Source organism: Corella eumyota, chromosome 1 (assembly GCF_963082875.1).
Source record: "Corella eumyota chromosome 1, kaCorEumy4.1, whole genome shotgun sequence".
Lineage (NCBI taxonomy): Eukaryota > Metazoa > Chordata > Ascidiacea > Phlebobranchia > Corellidae > Corella > Corella eumyota.
In genome coordinates this window covers 4,251,216-4,268,148 of record NC_137490.1, presented here as the reverse complement: position 1 = coordinate 4,268,148, position 16,933 = coordinate 4,251,216, and the positions used below count along the sequence as shown (strand labels likewise).

The 16,933-nt window shown below is 29.5% G+C and overlaps 3 protein-coding genes across 3 annotated transcripts; all 3 read right to left on the bottom strand.

The window, feature by feature from the left end:
* Window positions 1-6,299: 6,299 nt before the first annotated feature.
* On the bottom strand, window positions 6,300-9,111 carry LOC145763424 (cytochrome P450 1A1-like). Its single transcript, XM_082574870.1, has 6 exons — window positions 8,458-9,111; window positions 8,021-8,176; window positions 7,735-7,891; window positions 7,383-7,528; window positions 7,097-7,306; window positions 6,300-6,944 (listed from the first exon to the last, which is right to left on the bottom strand). The coding sequence occupies exons 1-6, from the start codon at window positions 9,060-9,062 to the stop codon at window positions 6,635-6,637; spliced, it is 1,584 nt and encodes a 527-aa protein (XP_082430996.1). The 5' UTR covers window positions 9,063-9,111; the 3' UTR covers window positions 6,300-6,634.
* A 1,422-nt stretch (window positions 9,112-10,533) lies between these two features.
* On the bottom strand, window positions 10,534-12,090 carry LOC145764196 (uncharacterized). Its single transcript, XM_082575801.1, has 7 exons — window positions 11,969-12,090; window positions 11,760-11,841; window positions 11,553-11,700; window positions 11,327-11,432; window positions 11,115-11,228; window positions 10,840-11,001; window positions 10,534-10,753 (listed from the first exon to the last, which is right to left on the bottom strand). The coding sequence occupies exons 1-7, from the start codon at window positions 12,088-12,090 to the stop codon at window positions 10,534-10,536; spliced, it is 954 nt and encodes a 317-aa protein (XP_082431927.1).
* Window positions 12,091-12,544: 454 nt separating this feature from the next.
* Window positions 12,545-16,725, bottom strand: LOC145763341 (complement component C6-like). Its single transcript, XM_082574773.1, has 16 exons — window positions 16,628-16,725; window positions 16,301-16,437; window positions 15,953-16,082; window positions 15,694-15,827; window positions 15,453-15,579; window positions 15,115-15,263; window positions 14,667-14,870; window positions 14,362-14,543; window positions 13,973-14,127; window positions 13,795-13,885; window positions 13,524-13,610; window positions 13,374-13,455; window positions 13,239-13,301; window positions 13,061-13,166; window positions 12,866-12,928; window positions 12,545-12,772 (listed from the first exon to the last, which is right to left on the bottom strand). The coding sequence occupies exons 1-16, from the start codon at window positions 16,683-16,685 to the stop codon at window positions 12,762-12,764; spliced, it is 1,779 nt and encodes a 592-aa protein (XP_082430899.1). The 5' UTR covers window positions 16,686-16,725; the 3' UTR covers window positions 12,545-12,761.
* Between the last annotated feature and the right edge of the window lie 208 nt (window positions 16,726-16,933).

Sequence of the window (16,933 nt, the reverse complement as noted above, 5' to 3'; positions counted from 1 at the left end):
GCGGTTAGTTATGTTCGTGTTTGCTGCGGAGATTCCTTGTGTGTAAATACAACACATCTGAACAGCCACAACTTTTTAAGTCCCATGCTTTGATAATATCTACCTTAAATTCTTAATCTTTAGAATCTTCTCTATCATTCAAAACAAATTTACGATAAGGCGGTTGAGATAAATTTTTGGAAGGATATAATAAAGTTTTTGTTTACCAATAAACATCCAATTTCAATACCTCAATTTTCTATTTTAAATTGTTTAATAAAAAAATATTTGTTTTTGTAAAACTTTGGTTTGTTGTTATAAGTCATTATGTTGGCTAAGTTTTCATTTACTTGTTTATATTTTTTGGAACTTATTTATTGTTGTTCGTGGCCAGGTCTGTCTTTCGATTTTCTGCTTCAGTAAGCTTCTGAGAAGAGCGTTAATCATTACCTAACTATTCGTGACGTATATGAACTATAACTGACATCACTTTGTTAAGTGAAGTAATGTTGAAATAAACATAGCGGCTTCTAGTCAATTACCAACATCTATTTCTGCTGATTTCCTAAACTCCAAGGCATCTTTCTTCGCAGCCTTATTACACTTTCAAGTTTAAGTAAATAAGCAGTACACAAATCCAGTTTTCGGGAGCTAGCGTTGCCTGCTCGTCGAAAAGGAGATTATACCTTTTTGTCCGCCTTCAACCCTATAGGTAAGCTTGCTAAGCTAACAAGACGACGGTGAGAGAAAAATACACAAAAAAAGAGAAAATGAACGCGCCCCGTTTCCTTATGTAATGCCAATTGTTCCCTGACAAGAAAAGGAAATGAACGTCTGAAGCAGTGATGGTATTGCGGTGTATAGGGCCTTAGAATTTGATATAATATTGCGCCACAAAAACCTGCATCAAATCAAACGAAACAGCCCAATATTTTATTTGATAAAGTTCACGCCTTGCTTTCGTTTTTGAATGCAGCTTAGGAATTTATGGGGCGTTTTGTTATTTATAACATCCTATATTGTGATCTGTTGAAAAATCTTGAAAAAATAAAAAAAAAATAATTTATTTTATAAAAAACCCAAAATTTCCCTTTTTTTTGTTATGTAACTTCCACTTAGTTATGTAATATTCGCAACTTTTTGTTTTGCAACTTTTCAAAATATTTAGAGATAAAAATGCACGGCATATTCTTTTTGTTTAATATCAAAATATTGGTTGGGTAAGCTCTTTGTTAATTACACAAAACAAAGCATCAGTTTTCCCTATAAATAAAGCAAGTAAATACCATACCATATTTGTCAATTAGCTACCTAGTTTGTCAGAGTACACATGTTGTGCTTTTTTGGTGGTAAATTCATAGCACATTGGATTTTGATATCGCAAGGCCAAATAATAGTTAGTCATCATTCAAAAATAGAATTTTTTCTCACTAATTGTGGTAACCGTATTATGTAAAAGTGTTTATGTTTAGGTGGTTTATTATGCAACACTTTTTTGGTATTTTTTGATGAATCATTAAGCTTATGTAATCATATACTAAATTTTTTTTAGTTATTTTTTAATTATGGTTCGAAATCTTAGATTTCGAAACATATTGTTATTGTCATTATGGTTCGAAATCTTAGATTTCGAAACATATTGTTATTGTCATTATATTTATTATTGTTTTTATTCTTATTTGACAAATTTTGAAAGACGATAACTTTTGTTCTTTAAAAGTAAAAGTTCTAAATTTTTAGTATGTTTGTTATTATCCCAACGAATCGCAAACCTCCTATTTACGACATTTAAATGTCACTAATTACTAATTAATATATTTTATTATTAAAATTTAAAGATTAAATTTTCTGAAATTTTAATATGTTGTTGGTATTATTATTTTGTATGTTGCTATTTAAAATGAAGATTTAACTCTAGCTAAATATCATTTAATCATTATTTTAGTTTTTTATAAAATAACGAATCAGTGTGAGTTTAACGCTTGAATAATTTAATAGCGTTCTGGTCGCCGTCAAAAATCGTCCTTTTCGCTGTCCATTAAAGTAAAATATATTGGTTGAAAATTTAAGTAAAATGTTAAAGTATAAGTAAAAAATGTGTAAAATTTTTTTTTTAATTGTTTTGTTATTATTATATTTTAATACTCGTTTGATTACCAAAAATTAAGAACGGTATTTTGCTTTTAAATTTAGTTTACTTTTATATTACAATATCAATGAATGCGTGTTCGTTTGTTAAAATTAGGTTTAAATTTAAAAAAGTTAATATTTAAATTTATAATTTATTTAATAAACCTACTAAATAAATTATATTTATAAAAAAGAATTAAACGATTTCGAACCATATTTTATTTATCAAATAAATCTAGTTATTATGGTTCGAAATCTTAGATTTCGAAACATATTGTTAATGTCATTATGGTTCGAAATCTTAGATTTCGAAACATATTGTTATTGTCATTATGGTTCGAAATCTTAGATTTCGAAACATATTGTTATTGTCATTATATTTATTATGGTTCGAAATCTTAGATTTCGAAACATATTGTTATTGTCATTATATTTATTATTGTTTTTATTCTTAATCGACAAATTTTGAAAGACGATAACTTTTGTTCTTTAAAACTAAAAGTTCTAAATTTTTAGTATGTTTGTTATTATCCCAACGAATCGCAAACCTCCTATTAACGACATTTAAATGTCACTAATTACTAATTAATATATTTTAATTTTAAAATTTAAAGATTAAATTTTCTGAAATTTTAATATGTTGTTGGTATTATTATTTTGTATGTTGCTATTTAAAATGAAGATTTAACTCTAGCTAAATATCGTTTAATCATTATTTTATTTTTTTTATAAAATAACGAATCAGTGTGAGTTTAACGCTTGAATAATTTAATAGCGTTCTGGTCGCCGTCAAAAATCGTCCTTTTCGCTGTCTATTAAAGTAAAAAATATTGGTTGAAAATTTAAGTAAAATTTTAAAATATAAGTCAAAAATGTGTAAAATTTTTTTTTAATTGTTTTGTTATTATTATGTTTTAATACTTGTTATTACTAAAAAATTAAGATCGGTATTTTGCTTTTAAATTCAGTTTACTTTTCTATTACAATATCAATGAGTGCGTGTTCGTTTGTTAAAATTAGGTTTAAATATAAAAAAGTTCATATTTAAATTTATAATTTAATTAATAAACCTACTAAATAAATTATATTTATAATTGTTTTTATTCTTATTTGACCGAATTTTGAAAGACGATAACTTTTGTTCTTTAAAACTAAAAGTTCTAAATTTTTAGTATGTTTGTTATTATCCCAACGAGTCGCAAACCTCCTATTTACGACATTTAAATGTCACTAATTACTAATTAATATATTTTATTATTAAAATTTAAAGATTAAATTTTCTGAAATTTTAATATGTTGTTGGTATTATTATTTTGTATGTTGCTATTTAAAATGAAGATTTAACTCTAGATAAATATCGTTTAATCATTATTTAAGTTTTTTTTAAATAACGAATCAGTGTGAGTTTAACGCTTGAATAATTTAATAGCGTTCTGGTCGCCGTCAAAAATCGTCCTTTTCGCTGTCTATTAAAGTAAAAAGAATTGGTTGAAAATTTAAGTAAAATGTTAAAGTATAAGTCAAAAATGCGTAAATTTTTTTTTTTTAATTGTTTTGTTATTATTATATTTTAATACTCGTTTGATTACTAACAAATTAAGATCGGTATTTTGCTTTTAAATTTAGTTCACCTTTCTATTACAATATCAATGAATGCGTGTTCGTTTGTTAAAATTAGGTTTAAATATAAAAAAGTTCATATTTAAATTTATCATTTAATTAATAAACCTACTAAATAAATTATATTTATAAAAAAGAATCAAACGATTTCGAACCATATTTTATTTATCAAATAAATCTAGTTATATTTATTATTGTTTTTATTCTTATTTGACAAATTTTGAAAGACGATAACTTTTGTTCTTTAAAAGTAAAAGTTCTAAATTTTTAGTATGTTTGTTATTATCCCAACGAATCGCAAACCTCCTATTTACGACATTTAAATGTCACTAATTACTAATTAATATATTTTATTATTAAAATTTAAAGATTAAATTTTCTGAAATTTTAATATGTTGTTGGTATTATTATTTTGTATGTTGCTATTTAAAATGAAGATTTAACTCTAGCTAAATATCATTTAATCATTATTTTAGTTTTTTATAAAATAACGAATCAGTGTGAGTTTAACGCTTGAATAATTTAATAGCGTTCTGGTCGCCGTCAAAAATCGTCCTTTTCGCTGTCCATTAAAGTAAAATATATTGGTTGAAAATTTAAGTAAAATGTTAAAGTATAAGTAAAAAATGTGTAAAATTTTTTTTTTAATTGTTTTGTTATTATTATATTTTAATACTCGTTTGATTACCAAAAATTAAGAACGGTATTTTGCTTTTAAATTTAGTTTACTTTTATATTACAATATCAATGAATGCGTGTTCGTTTGTTAAAATTAGGTTTAAATTTAAAAAAGTTAATATTTAAATTTATAATTTATTTAATAAACCTACTAAATAAATTATATTTATAAAAAAGAATTAAACGATTTCGAACCATATTTTATTTATCAAATAAATCTAGTTACTTTATTTGAATGCCTTTTAAATTTTGAATATAAATAAGTTTGGATGAATGATTTAAATAATTTTCAAAGTAAGGGAAGGGGGTACTTTGACCCATTTCAATTTATTTAATATCTAAACAAACGACATTGCCAAATTCTTTTTTGGTGCAATTTAAAATACCTCTTTTTGTATATCATTGTATATCACTTAAAAATATAAGATTTTTCATCTTTTCTTGCCGATGTGACGCAGCAATTTTGTATGTGTGTGTTTTCCATCGTAATTTTCTGCTTCGATGCGCAAGAGATCTGGCGAGATGATATAAAAAGGTTAACCACTGGTTTCTTGACACGCGATATTTTTTTTGCTTAAGTTAAGACCAAACAGCGCACCCAGTGATCGAAACTTTAGTTTCGTTGTTATTTTAAAGAAAAATTTGTTTAGAGCTATTTCTTATTTTATTAAAATTAGATTTATAGAAATTAATTTATTTTTTTTATTTCAGTTTTTAAAATTATTCAAAAATATTGCGCGGCTTTGTAGTTTTGTTATATACTCTGGGAAAATAAGCAACTTTTCTATTTTTAACGATGGTGATTTTCTTTGACATTAATTAATGGTTGAATAAATCCAACAGGGCATTTAAAGATACCAACTTTGATAAAACCTTTTGATGTAGATTAAAGTTTAGATTTAAAATTAAACTTTAAATAAAATTAAAACCATAAAAAAGGTAGTTTGTATAAAATGTAGTTTACTATATCCTAAGCCTTTCTAGAGTATAAACATATTTAAAATATTATTTTATGCTCATGCTTACACCTTTTAATGACACACCATGGCATTTAAGTAATCATGTGTTAGTGGACTTAATCCAAAGATTTGTTTGTTGTTTTTTTTGAAGCGTTGTTTATGTAATTCACATGTATAAAAATTATTTTTTATGTAATTTAAATTCGGTTGTAAAAATTTATCTTTTTTAAGCAGTACATCAATGTACCAGCCGCAAGGTGGCACGCGGGAGTTACTTTTAACAGTTAAATCTAGATTATAATTATTTCCTGTCAAAATGTTTGTTTCTTTAATAATTTTTAGATTTGTGTACAAAGGTTACCACGTGACTTTTTAGAAGTATTACGAGACGCGATATTCGAACAGCACAACAACTCCGTTTTATGTTTGACTTTTAGGAACTTTAACCTACTAAAGTCTATTTAATTGTAATCTAATGCTAGATTCTGTAACAAAATATTTTAAATTAGATAGGCTTTACTTTTTTACAGCGTTTCACGCTTTGAATATGCTACATTAGCTTTCTTTTATTGCTTTTTAGGATAAGTTTGTATTTATTTATAGGTCAAATTTTTTTTACCTAAAAAAATAGCGCATACAATTCAATCGCATTTTAGGTGTTGGGTTTCGTCAATTACGATTAAGCGAGATTTTTGCAACAGCGTTTTTTCGTAGAATTCTAACATTCCTAAAATACCCAAAGGTCGCCGCATTTTCTTCTACTCTGCTTCGTCGTGCGGACAGAACAAAACAAAACTTTAACAATCTTTGTGGCGAAACGATATTTATGCAACAACTTTGTATTGTATAAGCAACAAATTGCATTAGAAAAAATGTTGCATATAACAAAAATGTCAATTAATAGCCAGGTTGTATTTTAAACGATTCGCGCGCTGAAATACACATTCAAATTATTTTTGTGTACGTGTGTACTGGCACAAGTTGTGTTTAAATTACAGTCAAAATGTTTTATCGTTGCCCTGAGGGCTACTTGTTTAGGGATTATAGTGTGGTTAGCATTTTAACATGCATTTAAGTTCTATTTTTAACCTGGATCGCCAGGCAGGGGATTTTGTCCAAATATTATGTCCCGAGTGAAGATGCAAAACAAGGTAGGAAAATCGCTCTACTAATATAGTAGAAAATCATAAGAATAATTAACCAAAAAAATTAGAAAATAAAATAAATATTACACACTTTCAATTTTGAAGAGATTCGGTATTTGGTTTTTAAATTATTTGCGTTTGATCTGTGGCTAAATTTCGATAAGAACCATTTGTATTTGTTAATTTTGTTGTCTTTATGTCCATTACTTTGGGGCGAACTGAAAGAGCTTTTAAAACGGATTCTGGCAAACTGTTTTTATTTTTCCTTGTCCGCTCAAACTTGTAATTATGCATAAGGACGTTTAGAAAAATAAAAGCCTCCATTTTTCCCACTATCTCTCCTGGACAACGCCTTCTTCCGTCTCCAAATGCGGCCACTTTTTCAGCAAGTTTCCCATTAAATTTTCCACTTTCTGTCATAAAGCGGCCAGGCCTTTAAAAACAAAACAAATTTACCATATAGCTAATACCTATAACACCTATAACACCCATATAGCAATTAGGATTTACTCCATTATAAGTAGATTTACATTTAAATCTATATAAGTTAATGACAGTTAACTTATGTTTTTTATGCATTATTACCTGAATATTTCTGGATTTTCCCACACCTCTTCTGACTTGTTCAAAGACCAAAAACTTATAAGAGTTATGGTGTTCTTCGGAATAGAATAGCCAAATAATTGGGTATCACTAACAGTGCAGTGTGTTGGTGCAAACGGAAGTATTGAGGAATGCCTTAAGACCTCCACAAAAAAGGCCATCAAGTAAGAGCATTCCCCTCTCTCCGAAAACCTTTAACAAGCATCAATTTTAAAGTTTTTTTAAAGTGGAACAAAAACAGGATCTTTTTTTAGATAAAGACACTTACGTTGGGTATCGATTATACTGCTTCCTAAACGAGTTGATTACATCACGTAACTTAGTTTGTTCGTCTTGATACGTTGCTGCATACATTATCAACCATTGGATGCTGGCTCGAGTTGTGTCGCCAGCTGCCCCGAAAAAGTCACTGTTCTAAAATAAAAATGACTTTATATTGTATGACTGCTTAGCGATTTAAAATTTAATAAGAATCACAAAAATAGGAATTTTAATATTTTGCAAAAAATCAAGTTAGTTTTTATTGCAGTTTGACAATATCTGGTTAAGTTGATTGAACTGGTTTAAAGACATCTGTTGATTATTGGTTATTAGAAATTAAATATTGGTTAAAGACCCACCAGGTTCATTAGATAATCTTCTTCGTATTTTTCGTTTTCTTGCTTTTTCCATAATTCCATTGTGCGACCAAGTAAACAGGTACCTCTCTTTACCCCATTATTGTTTTCTGCTTTATCTTCAGTTGATTTAAAGTCGGCCAACTCATTTTGCAAAAATCTTTAAAAAAAAGTATTAATTAACGTTATGATATGTAGTAAAAGGCAGTATTGTTTACCCCTCAAAGCCACCCTTGTCAAAATAACTCCATTTTAAAGGTTAATTTGCATATAGACAAGTTTTTTTTACATTTTTATTTCTTTTAGTTCGCTGACTGTTTTTCTGAATTTTTCTCGTAAAATCTTTTCCAGGAAAGGGAAAAATTCGAAAAATATTGCAGAGGTTTTGTCGGCGTCTTTAAAAAGTTTCAGCATCGCTTTTGCTCTTTTATCTCGAAACTGAGATCTAGATATAAAAAAAATTAAAAAAGAAAGTTTAAAGTGATTCTGGTTAAATTAAAAAATGGGTAATAAAAAATGCGTTTGCTTGGTTTAATACATTGGGGACTAAAACATTTTATAACTATCTTAAAGTGGACGATATTAAAAACATCTTTTCAAGCCCAATATTAGAGTTTTTTTTAAATGATATCACAAATGTCAAATTTTTTTAAGAGAATTAGGTTTACATCAAAGAAAAAACTTGATGCTGTTAGTTTGCATTATTAGATAGCATGTGTAACTTACCTTTTTCCAAATACAAAGTAAGAGGCAATATTGCAGGTTGCATGTGCTATAATGTCGGTCAAAATATCTTTTTCTAAATCCCCTACCTCTTGTTCAGAAACTTCGACCATTTTTTTGCCAAGCCACTCGGCTTCTTGAAACATAATATTTTCAAGATCAGTGTAACGACGTTTTTCTTTATCAGTGTTTGTATTGACAACGTGTCTTAGTTCGGAAATTCCTATTTTCTTATAACGATGATGCGTTTCGATGCTTATGCTGGAAAAAGCTAAACTTTTACCATCTAGCACATTCCGAGATAGAAAGAGGTCGGGTCGCTTGGAGAAAGTGACCGAGTCTTTATTAAGGCACTGATTGATTGCTTTACCACAAACAACAACAACGGGATAGCTTCCGACATGTATTTGGAATACGTCACCATATTTTCGTCGCATTTTTTCAAAACTAAGAAAACTTTTGGTCCCGATTTCAAAGATGTTTCCGATTAAAGGCCATGCTATAGGTCCTGGGGGTGAATTTTTTCGTCTGTTTTTTGCAAGTGTTAATAAAAATGTAATCAGGATTAATCCAGCGGTGAAGGCTAATAGTGCAAAGTCTAATGTCATAATGCAGATTTATCCTTAAGTTGCAAATGGCATTTTGCTATCTGGGCTATTTTCCTAAAACCCTATAGAAAAAATACATTCATATCAAACTTTTTATTTGTTTTTTTTTCTGTGGTTCTGGCCTACACGATTTGAAAAATTATGAAATGCAGCAGACGACAATTATTGAACTAAGGCTGAACCTAATAAGAATGGCCTTTAAATGTCAATCTAGGCCATTAGGTATTCCATGTAATTGCTTGCAAGACTATTTCCGTCTATGACTAATTATTGACTCCAAATGTGGTTTAAATAACTGGCTAACATCCAGGCTCAAATGTCATACAAAAGTTTAAATAATACTTATAAACACTTTTTTATTTGCTATTGATATTATTTTGTATAGTTTGCGCGCAATAACACAAAGCAAACACCCATTGGGCCTGTTCTATTGAATAACTATTACAGAATCTGTCAACTGCTACTCTTCAAAAACTTTGGTATTGTCGGTATTTGAGTGAAGGAAATGTTGTATCGAGTCACGCTTGGATTGCAACATGAACCAATACGGGGTCGCGGTAACTGAATCATAACGCTTCGTGAATGGATAACTACAGCGCCGGAAAGCAAAGATGAATGGCTGTACCTGAGTATAGCTTTAGTTAATGGTTAAAGCCAAATTCTTAGCGTGTGTATTTTTACGACCGTAAGCAAATCGTTTGTTCAGCGACTTTGTCACAGCGTTTGCGGGTCGTTACATTATTTATGACATGTCATAAATAGGGGCACGTTAAAGTTTACACAAAAGCCTCTCACCGTAAAAAGGCGTTTTAGATAATATTTTTAATTCAGTTGCAAAGGTAATTATATTTTTTTCATTTGGCAAATGCTGCCAGTCGAGTGTTAATGCGTTGTGCAACGCGACACAACAGCACACGCGCAATACAAGGGCTTAGTCTGAACATAATTGGATCGCGTGTGAGCCCTGCCTACTTTACCACCAATCGTTCTTTTATCTCCAATATTTATCAAAGGCTCGCATTCTACGAGTTAAATGCCATTCTTAATATCGCTCACGAACATATGTTTTTTATTACAATATCCAGCATTGTTGTTAAGCGTCAGCTATATTGTTTAATAACTCTATTTCAATTACAAGAACATACTTCGCTTTATGTCATAATACATTTTACGTGTACCCTGTTCGGTAGTTTAAAGTACACGTTATAGTTAAGACGGCAACCATATAATTTTGTCTAAAAACGCTGTCTCTGTTTAACCCCAAGTTGCGGATACTTCTGACTATTTCTAGAAATAAAATTCACCTTTTCCGATTTTTATGGCTTTATGTAACCTCCAAAAAGTTAAGGTGTGTTTAAGGCGTTCCCTGACTACTACACCATTAAAAGTGCGCGGGGATTTATTTAAATACTATATATAGAGAAAAATTAACGCTTTAACATCATAATCGTATGTTTAAATTTTGCTGTTTTTAGGTTGATGTATTTCTAGCATTGTTCCACTCTTTCTTTAGTTTTTCTATGGTCGTTTGGTCATTGTTGACACCTTTAGCGTAAACGCCAAACTTGGTTTCTGCTTGTTTTAGTTCTCCCATAAATCTTTGGTCAGGTTTTTGGCTGCTCTGTTGCCACCTAGTGTCACAACTTAAACGCACAAACTTGGTTGAATTTACAGTTGACATGTGTACAAGTCTATATAATATAAACCATGTTTGGTGGATTAAAACTATATTTAAAAACTTTTTATACATTTAAAATTTCTATTTTGTTCAATAAACCTCATATTAAAAATTAGGGCATCTCCTGCTTCAAAATTTGCTGTTTTCCACGTTCCTCCCATCTTTGATATTTCAGTTGGATCATCGCTGTACCATCCTGATCCAACTACGTTTTCCTTCTCTAAATCGCAGTTTGCATAAGTATTCTGAAAGTTGTCAAACCTAAAAAAATGATTTGAAACACAACTTGCAGAATGTAAATCTAAAAAAGGGATGAAAGGTAGCACTTAAACTTAATCTTATAATAAAGGTATGTGATGCCCAAGATCTGTTACCCATTTTCTTTATGAGACCCTTCACACACAGCCAGTACTCCCATATGAGCTGGGATGTCGCCCAAAGGTGTCCACATGGTTAGCAAATCTTGGGAGCCACGCCCCATATACACCCTGTTCAATAAAACTATGTGCATATTTTTTTATATTTATCTTACAATATCTAAGTTGATTTTGAATAATAAATAAAAATACTTAGTTTTGTTTTCTACCTGTCAACATGTGCACCAGTAAACCCTGTCGTGTGCATTGCTCTCAGCCATTTAAAATCAAACGTTAAAGATTTTTCACCAAAAAGACGGTCAAAAAAATTATACGCTGTAAAAAAATCATTGTTAACAGATACTTTTTCTCTTAAATAGTGTTTAGAAAATAGTTAAATTCGGTCCTTTTTCGGTTCTAAATGAAGATTACTAGACTAAGTTTTGTTGTTTTTACCTCTTGGTCCCTCTATTACTTTTTTGACTTCTTCAGCATGTGTGATTTTATTTCTACCTTCCATAAAAGGAACACAACCCAAACCACATCTATGATTTAATATTCCGTCTTCGATCTTGCTTTTACTCACATCTAATATGTGCGGACCCTAAATAAAAAAATAAATATCAAGGGTTTGTGTTCAAAGAAAGTTAATGTATTGTTTACCTGGTTGTGCAAATGGTGTAACACAGCATCTCGGGCAGCCAAAACCTCGGCTCTGTTGTGAAAATTCTTTATGTACAAATATCTAAATTGCAGTAATTTAATTAAACATTTTGTAAGGTCTATTAGTGGCATTTAGAACTATTGAAAAAAACTTAACTGATATTTTTTTTTATTTTTACCAAAAGCTATTGCACGTACACACTGCCTACCCGTTTTTGGCAAGTTCTTTGCGTAATTCTTCTATGTAATTTACCAATGTACTCACATCTGACAATTCCTGTAAATATTCACTTGGAAAAATACATTTCTTATTTCCTAAGCTTACTTCCATTTTTTGAATGTTTAATACCTTTTCGAAAGCAAATAAACCTTTTAGTTAGGTCTTTTGTTTTGTGATGTAATTGTGTTAAATATTAACCTTGTGTTTATGCAACAACAAATTTTTGTTGTTTGATTTTAGCATTCAATAAAGCATGTGATTCGAGCTATACATTTTGTATGTTAATATTATAAAGTAATTTTCTTTGTTTATTCCGGCAATATGTCAAGTTTCCAAAATTTGAAATTTATTAAGTTGATGCAGATTTTTTTAACAGCAATTGTAAAATATTATTTTTTTAAGTTGTGGAGACAAACGTTGGTATACCTACGGATTTATTACAAAAATTATAAGTAGAAATTTTAATTATTGAGTAAATAAGTACGACGTAACATTTATAATACAAAAGTAAAAAGAAATAATTCAAACAACGTAATTATGTACATATTGTAATTGCTGATGAGAATAAGAGAGTTTATTTATTAAGTAAAATGGACAAATTATTAAATAAAATGGTGCATATAACTTAAAACAAAAATTGTAATTTACTAAAAAATAAATTATATAGAAGTATATGGATGCTTTTAAAAAAGTACTTTGGATTTAATTTTTGTTTGGCGCAGTGTTATAAAATAAAGTAATGTGCGAAGCACAACACTTTATCGATTTGATTCTTTTTTGTCTTAAAGCGAATCTGTAAAAAAATTTAAAATTTTAGTAAATTGTATTGCTTTATTAAAGTAGCATTACAATTTTCATTTACGATTATATAGTTATTCATACTTACTCCAAATGGCCAATAAACAGCACAATGCAGTTAGGGTTAACATTGCAAAACTTTTTACAGCACCTATGACAAAAAAATTCGTTTTAAATGTCTTGTAAAATATTTTGTTTACTTAAAGCAATTCTATCCATTTCAAATTTTTGTTGTGTTATTTTAAATTATATTTTAATAATTTTACTAAAATCAATCCCTTACCACAAGTTTCTTCAATAAGAGGTTGAGTGTACATACATTCACACTTGTAATCTTTTCCAGTACCAGTCAAGTAAGGATCGCCAAATAATTCTGTGTCGGTGAATAACTAAAAACAATTAGGTTAAGCATTAGCAAAATGTTCAATACTAAAGTAAAATGGATGTTGGTAAATACTTACTCCTTGAAAAGTAGTTGGACATTTCGCGCATAGATCTCTAGTATCGTAAGCGTTTAAGTAAATCTAAAAATAAAACGTTAGACATAACTGTGATGTAAGAAACTTTTAAAACTAAAAATGGATAAATTTGCTTACGTTGATAGCTTCATCTATATACTCAGTCACTTTTTGTTGTCTTTCCATGCTTTCAAATGGAAAGACTGATGACGATATAAGGCTGCACAAAAACATTCAATTAGAGAATATATTTTTGTACGTTGTTAGTTTAGTATATAGTTTGCTTACGTTGAAAGTCTTTCCAGTTGAAATCTGTTTTTATTAAGAACAGGAGATGTGGCAACTGTTTGTACCCATGCATCCCAGGATTCTTTGCTGTCAAAAAAAAACTTTATTTAGGCACATATTTGTCTTCGCAAAATTTTAGGTATTGTTAGTTATGCATTTAAAACCTATAAAAAAAAGTTATTTTGATATATGTAATTGCTTAGCAAATTTTATAATTGCAGGATGTTGTTGTGGTAAAAATTATAAAAGTTTGTTTAAATTAATAATTTACCCAAACTGGAATTTAAGGTTGGAAGCTGCCTCTATAGTTCCCCCCTCTACATCGAATGATGTTTCCAAAACTTGATCGGTTACTACTTCGGCTAAAACATAAATTGAATCGTAATTTAAACACCAAAAAATAGTTAAAGCATGATAATTTTAAATTACTGAATATTGATTTTTTAAACCTGAGCCGGTTTTTCTACACCAAGAAGATACAAGTGCTATGGTTGGATCTGGAGAAATATTGTTGTAAAATGTTTCCTTTGAGCAACTGGCTAAATTGTTTCTCCAGTTAATTGTATTGTCGTAATCTTCGTATGCGGCTGACTCGAGCCAGCATCTACATAAAAGCAAATTCTGATAATTATCTTAAGTGTATTTTTAAAAAAAGATTTTCAGTATTGGCTTTTGTGTATGTTTCAGCATATCACTACAGCAACTTAAGTACTATTTGTGTTGTTTGCTAAAGGCCAAGTTGTAAGCTTTTATAACGCCATAGACTTTAGTTATTTAAATATTTGAATATTGGTGATTCGTGGAGCTGTCAACTGTCTTTGTTAAAATATAGGTTTACCTGGCGTAGCGATCGACTTGTCTAAACGCACCACCCAAGGTGCCTGACGTGATGTAATGGGTTCCAAAGTCCTCTATTAGTTTCATGTATTTGTAATTACTGAACGAGGAGAATGGCAGATCCATCACCCTTGAAATAAATTCTGTGCTTGGTTCCAAACTTTTAGCCGATTTCAGAGTAATCTAAAATTTAAAATTTTTAATTTGGAACACTAAAATTTGGGTTATATTAGCGGGACGTTACATGAACGTTAAATCCACATTGTCTTTGTTGACTTTCTGTTTTGGCTGTTAGTCTCCACTTACTGAGGTTGTGTCAACAAATGCGTTAACTATGGAAAAGGCAAATTGTTGATCGTAAATCAGTTCAGTTAAAATCGTATCTTTTTCATCTTCTCCTTGCGAAAATCCAACCTCTCCTGAAATGTCTGTCAGTTCACCTCCAATGTCAATGTTGTAACGTAGATTAGCTTTGGTTTTATTTACTAGATCAGGACCGTTCTCAATCAACTAAAAAGAAAAAGGTATTTTTCAATTTAATTTGCATATTGTTTTGTTTCCAACGGACCTTAACAACATTAGCACAACAAAGCATTATTTATACATTGGGAATCAAAATTTATATAACAAAATATGACATTAACGATAAATAAACCAGTCTTCTACTAAACTTGGAATATTTGCACTTAGATGGTTAATAACATTGAATGTAAGCTTAATACATTAAAAAGTCTTAAAAATATCGTTTTTATACCTTTGCCTCGTCAACTTCAATATTCATCATTTCTTGAAATGAGGCAACGTTTGCTGGTAATCTGTAATAAGAATCAGTTGTTCCAGATATCAAAACCCGTCGGCAAGATCCGTGACCACTCATGGACAAAACATTTTGTTTGTGTTGTCCTAAAAACATGTTTTAGTTCTTATGCCAGCATTTATGTGATATAAAATTAATTTTCAGTATACTACAGGTAATCTAGTTAACATGCTACCTTGATTTATACTATTAGTTAAGCCCTTACACTCTGGCCTTAAACCAAAACACAATTTAATGTGTTACGTTTATTTTGTTGTTAACTTGTTGTCACTTACCTGTCAAAATATCAAATCCAGCTGCAAACTGGTTAATTCCCGAAATTCCAGTCAAGAATCTTTCTCCTTGAGGCACGTTACTACTTGTACCAGGATCTTGTGACAAACCACAAATTAAAAGAGGGTCCTGATCAAAAAGTAGGTTAAGTTATATTTTTGTTATGTTCACATGTACCATTTTCACCATAGATTAACACAAACCCTTTTTTAAAGCTTTAGTATGCAAATTCGCAGAGTTTACCGGTTTTAAACAGTTAGATGCCAGTGTTGGGTATTCGTCAGTATTATCACCACAATCATTATCCCCGTTACATCTGTAGAAATCTGGTATACATCTACCGTTTCCACATTTGTACTTTCCAAGACTTTCGCAATCTATGAAAAAAAAATTTTTTTTGATTACCAACATTTTTTATTCAAAAAAATTTACATGCTATTTAAACGGTTTGTACCCAATGCATTAAACACGCAGGTGTATTTCGTTAAAAAATATTACTTACCGGCAGTGGCAAGACCAATAATTGGTGGATCAGTTGTTGAGCAAGAAAGTCTTTCAACCTTGTTTACTGGCTCCAAATTGGGACATAAGGAACCTTCAAATTGAGCTGGGGAGAATTTTAAGATACGATCCTAAAAAAAAATTAGTGTTCAACTTGGTTATTTTAGTAAGAACCTTATAGTTTTTTACCATTGTAGTATATTAATGCTAAAACGTTAAGATTAAGTTTTAGTCTGGACTAACATCTTAAAACATTGGGTGTTCGAACTTTTTTTAAACATGATCAAAGTTTTGCTTTTCTTAAATCAAGTAATTTAATAACTAGTAAAGGTTCTTGTTAAAATCTTACTTGCCACATTGTTCCATCACTTTTCGTCCCAGGAAAGCATTCGGAGTATGCACTCCAGCAAGCAGTACAACTTGTATTTTGTCCTAATGCTTCTTTTGTAGGCAAAGGTGTAACAGTGCAGTCTTCGTACCCAGCAACTATATTAAAACGTTTTTAGAAAGCTGTTTAACTTCACTCTTGTTATATAAAAAATTGAAAGCCTAATATACAGTTTTGGTTAACCGACTTGCCTTAACAAAGATAGTTACTATACCTTATATCATAATAAAAAATATAATTTTTAATGGTTTATTTATTAGTTTATCACTTCAATAAACTGTTACTTACCTAAACAAATGTGGGTGATATACAAAACCAGAAATATATAAATATTCATTTTTTTCATATTTAAATTATTTTTGGTAAATTTTATTTCCTAACTACCTAAAAAACGATAGTTTTTAAATTTCGAGTTATCTATTTATTTATTTTTTTAATACTATCTTCTATTCTTTGCAGAACACAAACCGTTTTTTTGTTTCGCAATAAAAAATCTGCCTATAAAAATTTTTTTTTGTCTATTTTTAAAGCTTTTGTTTGTTCAAGTTGATTCAACAAAAAGAGTTACAAATTAATCTTTCTTAAAACTTTAGC

Bases quoted from the DNA above. Each gene is read 5' to 3' on its own strand.
- LOC145764196 (XM_082575801.1), bottom strand. From the start codon at position 12,090: ATGGAAGTAAGCTTAGGAAATAAGAAATGTATTTTTCCAAGTGAATAT. The intron at 11,842-11,968 runs GTAGGCAGTGTG...ACTGCAATTTAG, and splicing joins AAAGAACTTGCCAAAAACGG to ATATTTGTACATAAAGAATT. The intron at 11,229-11,326 runs GTAGAAAACAAA...TTTATTGAACAG, and splicing joins ACTGGTGCACATGTTGACAG to GGTGTATATGGGGCGTGGCT.
- LOC145763341 (XM_082574773.1), bottom strand. From the start codon at position 16,685: ATGAAAAAAATGAATATTTATATATTTCTGGTTTTGTATATCACCCAC. The intron at 16,438-16,627 runs GTAAGTAACAGT...GTTTTAATATAG, and splicing joins TATCACCCACATTTGTTTAG to TTGCTGGGTACGAAGACTGC. The intron at 12,929-13,060 runs GTAAGGGATTGA...TTTTTGTCATAG, and splicing joins TCTTATTGAAGAAACTTGTG to GTGCTGTAAAAAGTTTTGCA.
- LOC145763424 (XM_082574870.1), bottom strand. From the start codon at position 9,062: ATGACATTAGACTTTGCACTATTAGCCTTCACCGCTGGATTAATCCTG. The intron at 7,892-8,020 runs GTAAAAAAAACT...TTTTTTTTAAAG, and splicing joins GAACTAAAAGAAATAAAAAT to ATTTTTGCAAAATGAGTTGG. The intron at 7,529-7,734 runs GTGGGTCTTTAA...TTTTTATTTTAG, and splicing joins AAGATTATCTAATGAACCTG to AACAGTGACTTTTTCGGGGC.